Below are 6,196 nucleotides of genomic sequence, written 5' to 3' on the forward strand. Positions count from 1 at the left end.
TATTTGTTTAAACAAATTCATACCGGACTATTTATTACAAAAGAACAAATGTACACAACATTGTTTAAACAGCTCTACTAAAAACACAATCACACATACATACCATCTTATTCAGTGTATTTGCATTGCTACATGTATAGAATAATATGGCTAAGAAGTGTAAATATTAGTTTGTATTGTTCCATATATGTATATATATGTGCGGAACAAGAAGAAACTTTATTTCAAATTCTTGTTTAATATTTGAGTGTTTGACAATATGAGCTGTTGCCTAGACAAAACACGATTCCTGAGAGGGCTTGATGCCATTCATCAAAAAGAATATATGAGGATTATTAAATTCGCAATTAACCTAGTCTGATAAATAAACACACGTTGGAAAATAAAAGCAAGCAATATACAGTATCAATATTCCCATTATATTCAGTAGTACAAACTTCTATAAGGAGAATACTAGTTAATATTAACAAAGCAAAGACGGTGAATGTTAACTTCCAAATAATGGCATACTTTTTCAACAATAACCTGCTCTTGATTTTAATACGCATAGCGGAAATTTTAGAAATTGCTCAAGGTATGTATATGAACTCAATATTTCCCATCAATTTAACATGATACAATAAATCCTCTTTTATTCATGAAACTTATATCAAAGTACTGTATTGGTCTAGAAACTTTAGATTTTAATTTTATTTATTTATTTATTTATTTATCACGAGGAAGTATCGAGTAGTTTTAGGTATAATTGCAGACATAATTTCTACACTCATGATTATTAAATCATTTAAGAATCTACTGTAGCTTGGAGCATTTTCCTTACAGCAATGTAGTTTTTATCAGCACTGATGGCATTTGCTATGCCTTGAAATATATATTTTTGCACAGTAAATTCGTCGTATCACTTTGCACAAAGTGTGTTCTATGTAAGTCTTTTCTAAACAGCTGGGTTTAAAGAAAATTAGTAAATGCGCTCAAAACATTTAACTATTTCACTTTATTATTGGATACAAGTACAATTTATCTTTAAATAATACTTTGTTTTCTATAACTTTTTGAGTTTTTATTCATTATTATGTATTTACTCTGTTTACTCGTCATGCGTCGTGCAACAATAGAGTTTAGAGTTCAATATAAAATACACGCCTAAAAGCTTATTGAACTATTCTAATGTGTTTTATTTTTAAGGTTTACTCAATAAAGTATTCAATAACAGTATTTTTTGGAAAATAATGTCTACGAACTAGCATTTCACTTCAATATAACGATTATGTACCAGGCCAAATATCCTTCATGTCGTATCCTACAAAATATATTTGATAATGTAATAATAGATACCCTTAAAAAGAAGAGGTGGCCACACCTGGAATGCCTTTGATTGTAGGCCTACTCAATCAGAATTATGAGTCTAAACACTAACAATCGCTAACACACGATTACCTAACAAAATTGTTATTAATATAGTATAGAATTTGAACTGTGATATTTCTTTATTTTCTGAGGTTTCGGTGAAAGGAGTGTCTTCATATATTTTCCATGTCTTATAGGTGTCATCTTTTCGTATTTGTTTCGTTACAAATTACTTCAAGTAGAAATCATTTTAGAAAGTTGTGTAATGTTAAGTACACTACTCAATTCAGTTCTATTTAAGAGGCCATATCCTGGTCTGGTTACGCATCTTCTTTCAGACAAACCATCGTTGGAGCCGCAACATAATTGGCTATAAGAACCAAAGCTCTTTTCCAGATTACACCTTACTGTCTTTAGTGTTGTCCAAAGTACACTATGCCAATAAAAAGTAAAAATATTAATGGCTGAACTGTTTCTAATCATGTCTGCTCTTTTGGAGTCGATTTGGAGCTAAACAACAACTAGACTATGTATATCACAAATATTCTTTTAAATACATTTTATGCATCATATAATATTGTACATTTTAACATTGACCAACTGTGAACTGAAACTGAAAAATAACGGAGAAAGCCAGTTCGTAGGTACCATTTAAAAAATGCATTTTTAATAATAAATTACTTCATTGTATTTAAGGTATAAAACGTTAGCCTTTTCATTTCATTCATATCATAAGTTATCCAAGAATTAACCACATTTTACATTTTTAAGCAATTAATATCATGTATAATATTTTGTCATTGTTAGAGTGGAAGTTTTAAAACACTGAAGGAAATGCAATCACATATGTTCTCTTACAATTACTTTCTGCTTCCCTCGTGCCAAAGAACCATTATCTGCAAAACAACAACAAAAAATGGACATAAAATCCCAGATAGATCGATAAAACTATTGTTGATTTAATATTTGTTTTAGTCTGTTAATGTTTACATTATACGTACCTTATCAATTAATTGTTGATAAGCCAATATTAAATAGTCCGGCTTATAACTACTACAGAGGCTTGAAGTGAATGTTTATACAAATACAGAAAAGGTTACTTTAGATTCTAATTAATGAAAAGTGTTTCTATGTTCATAGTGAAATATTTCACGTGTTTCTTAAGAACGATAAAAATGATAACGAAACCCTTTAAAAGAATTACACAAAATGGTGTCTTAAATACCAGTAGTGAAATTTGAAATTAAAATTTTACTGTGAGCTTGTGCAACGTAATGCAACCAGTTTCATAAATAAGAACAATTAAGTTAAGTTGCAGATCAGATAAGCAACAGCAAGTGTACTTTGCTCGCTTTTGATATCAGTTCTAAACTAAGACAGCTAAGGCATGAAATATAACATAATTTAGAGATTCGTCTTTTGTGAAGATAATATACTTTGTTTTATAAAGCATAGGTTTTATTTTTGAAACATTGCCCAATATAACATAACAAAAATCGTTCTGTAAAGTAATTTTCTAGAAGTCTTCTATTTTAGTTGGATTAAAACATTTTGGGCAAGGAAGTTAGTGGTTGAATTGTTCTGTTAATATTTAGCGGTATTTCGTCCCTCTCTACATTCTGAGTTTTAAATTCCGTCTTTAAATTCCACCGAGGTCGATTTTGCCTGTCATCTTTCCGAGGTCGTTAAAATAGGTACCAGTTGAGCATTGGGGACGATCCACTCCTGTTACCCCCAACCGCGAACCTGATAGCATTGTGCCAATATTTGAAACCAATAAGGGAATTTTACTTTGAAGTTGAAAATTATTTCAAAGTCCATTTTGTTACTTCATAGTATGCGAGTATATGAATAATTACGTTGGTGCAATTAAGGAAAATGAAAAATTACATTAAAAATAAAACGAAGAATTATCTAGTTTCAATTGACAAAAAAAGAGCAATAAATATTAACATGCAAATATCATTTGGATGTTGGTATTTGTGGATGAATATGCTAATTAGCTTTGATAGCATATTTTTCTAACTTATAGGAAATTGCTCCCCTTGGCTCTAAGATATTTTATAAATGTAACCAATAAAACACAGAAATAAAATGCAGTATTTCTAACTCCAACTAGCATTCATAGAAATTAAATAACAATATACGAATTTCATATTGAATACAATTAAGTTAGTACTAATATATTCCAAAGCGGGCATTAGAAAGGAAGGTAGAAATAATTATTGGTTTCAAGCTTGGTACCAGGCCAGCAAGTTCGGAGGAGGGGTAAGTCGATTAGATCGACCCCAGTCCTCAACTGGTACTTTTTTATCAACTCCGAAAGGATGAAAGGCAAAGTCGACCCCAGCGACATTTGAATTCAGAGCATAAAGACGGACGAAATGCCTTGAAGAATTTTTTTCCCCGGCGTGCCACGATTCTACCAGCTCGCTGCCTTAATAGAAATAAATATTAATCAGTGTCTAAACTGCTTTTGACTTTTCAACATGTATGGAAAAAACTCGGACTCTTGTGTATAATGAACAGTAGTGAGCAGCATATTGAAAAGTAGAAAGGTGTAAGAAAATCTCTTAAATTTTTATAAGAACTTTGGATTAGAAATTGAAATGGAAAAAAATCACAAAGTGGTAAAATTCCTAAACGTAAAACTTAACCTCATTGATGGGAAACTCGAACCATTCCATAAGCCAAATGGGAGCTTAAAATATGTAAGTCGAGGATCCAATCACCCGGAACATATACTGCGATGCATCCCAAGAAGCGTGAGTAATAGAATATCTAGACTATCAATGGATGAACAGACATTCGATCTGCACGCCGAGTATTACAACTAAGCACTGGCTAGAGCGGGATATAGGGATAAAATAGAATATATACAGAATAGGACAGGGAAGGTTCAAAACCCAGCGGGCATTATCAATAGTGGTAATATTCATATAAATAGCAGCAGAATGCAAGTACCTACAAAAATGGTAAATACAATAGGAACTATAAGGGAAAGAAAAGGCCATGACAATAATAGAGAAAAATATAAAACAGAACTCATGAACCTACAACCAAAGCTAGAAAGAACCGCACGGTTAAATACCGATAGTAATAATCCTTTCTACTGAAGGCACAAGGCCTTGAAATTTTGAAGAAGGGACTAGTCGATTACATCGACCCTAGTGTTTTACTGGTAGTTAATTTATCGACCCCTAAAGGATGAAAAGTAATGTCCAGCTCGGCTGAATTTGAACTCAGAACGTAGTTACAGACGAAATCCCGGTAAGCATTTCGACCAGCGGGCTGACAATTCTGCCAGCTCGTCGCCTTAAATACGATAGATCTAATAGATGTATTAAAAGAAATGGAAAAATAATCGATGAAATTATCTGGTTTAATCCGATCTTTAATTCACTAGTAAAATCAAAAATAGGCCAGGAATTTTTTGCAACATAAGTTAAACATTTCCTAAAATCTTTCAAATATTGCAAAATCATAAACAAACACAATGTAAAATTAGTATACGTGACCTCTCACAATCTAGAGTACCACATACACAAACTAGATAACACAAGAGTAAATAGAATAAAACCAGATGAGATATATGAACCAATCACGGCTAACAGAACCTTATACGATAGAGTGGTGGAAAATAGCAGTAGTAAAAACTCATCAATAAGAAAAACAGACCCAAACAACATCACACAATAAATATATAAGGAAAATGAGTGCACGATTACAAGAGGAAGAAGAAAGAGGACCACTAATAGTAACTTCACAGAAAAAAAATAGTATCATGTGTAACTTCAGACGTAAGGGCGAATGCTGATTAGGCAACAACTACATGATACGAAATGTAGTGTACAAATGTGAGGTGAAGGCAAATACACAGAAATATGTGTACATTGGTAGTACCGCAGACACCATGAAAAATCCTCTGAGAAGCCATCTCTCATTGTTTTTCAATATAAAAAAAAGACACTCCACATCCATGTCTGGAGCATGAAACAGAATGGAGTAGAATACACAACTCAGTGGTCCATTATATAAAAAATGCTGCGTCATATAACGGAACTCCACGAGTATGAAACATATGCCTTGAAGAAACCCTGGAAATAATCACATCCATGGAAAACGTGATAAATAAACACTTTGAGATGGTCATATCATGTAAGCATAGGAACAAAATACCATTCATTGAATTTGAAAAAAAAATATTTTGAAAAGAAGTAACAAATTATAGAATAGTGTAAGAACCCAAACAAATAAACGAAAATACCATTGTTTAAGATGATACACACTATAACAACAGAAACAGTGAAAAAGTTACCACAAGCCCTACTGTATAGCAGCTGACCACCTGTTGAGTTCAGAATTTATTGAGTTGGTGTCTTGAATGAAATAGAACAAAGAAATGTACTACCTAAATCTGCTAAATGAATAACCATCTTTAAAATCTGCAGAATGAATAGCAGATAAATCCAACACCACCACATGCACCTCCATCCCCATATCACTACCATTCCTTCCTCTACTCCCATCACCCACCTCCCCCAACCAATTACATACAGAAATACCCACATAGCTAGATTGGCCTTCATACTAGCAAGAAGGGATAAACATCCCTCTGTGATCCATCCAATAATGCAGTATCGCCTGATGAAAAGAATCAATGATGATAATCAACCGGATGTCCACGGATAATACTGACTATACTATACTATACTAATCCCAACGATACCGTCTCCAATGTTAAAAATCATGTGATATATGGAAACACGCGTAGCGATGTATTAAATATTTATTCCATCCACGAATTATTATTATTATTATTATTATTATTATTATTATTATTATTATT

At 32.4% G+C, this 6,196-nt stretch overlaps 1 protein-coding gene across 3 annotated transcripts in view; it reads left to right on the forward strand.

The window, feature by feature from the left end:
- Positions 1 to 204: 204 nt before the first annotated feature.
- The window catches only part of LOC106869122 (uncharacterized), a 54,797-nt gene continuing 48,805 nt past the window's right edge, over positions 205 to 6,196 (forward strand). For 2 of the 3 annotated variants that reach the window (XM_014914671.2, XM_014914672.2), the window contains exon 1: positions 205 to 574. In XM_014914671.2, the coding sequence (XP_014770157.1) occupies positions 502 to 574 (73 nt within the window). In that variant the 5' untranslated portion in view covers positions 205 to 501. The remainder of the gene's footprint in view (positions 575 to 6,196) is intronic. The other variant, XM_014914670.2, reaches the window with a different exon arrangement.

Source organism: Octopus bimaculoides, chromosome 14, assembly GCF_001194135.2.
Source record: "Octopus bimaculoides isolate UCB-OBI-ISO-001 chromosome 14, ASM119413v2, whole genome shotgun sequence".
Lineage (NCBI taxonomy): Eukaryota > Metazoa > Mollusca > Cephalopoda > Octopoda > Octopodidae > Octopus > Octopus bimaculoides.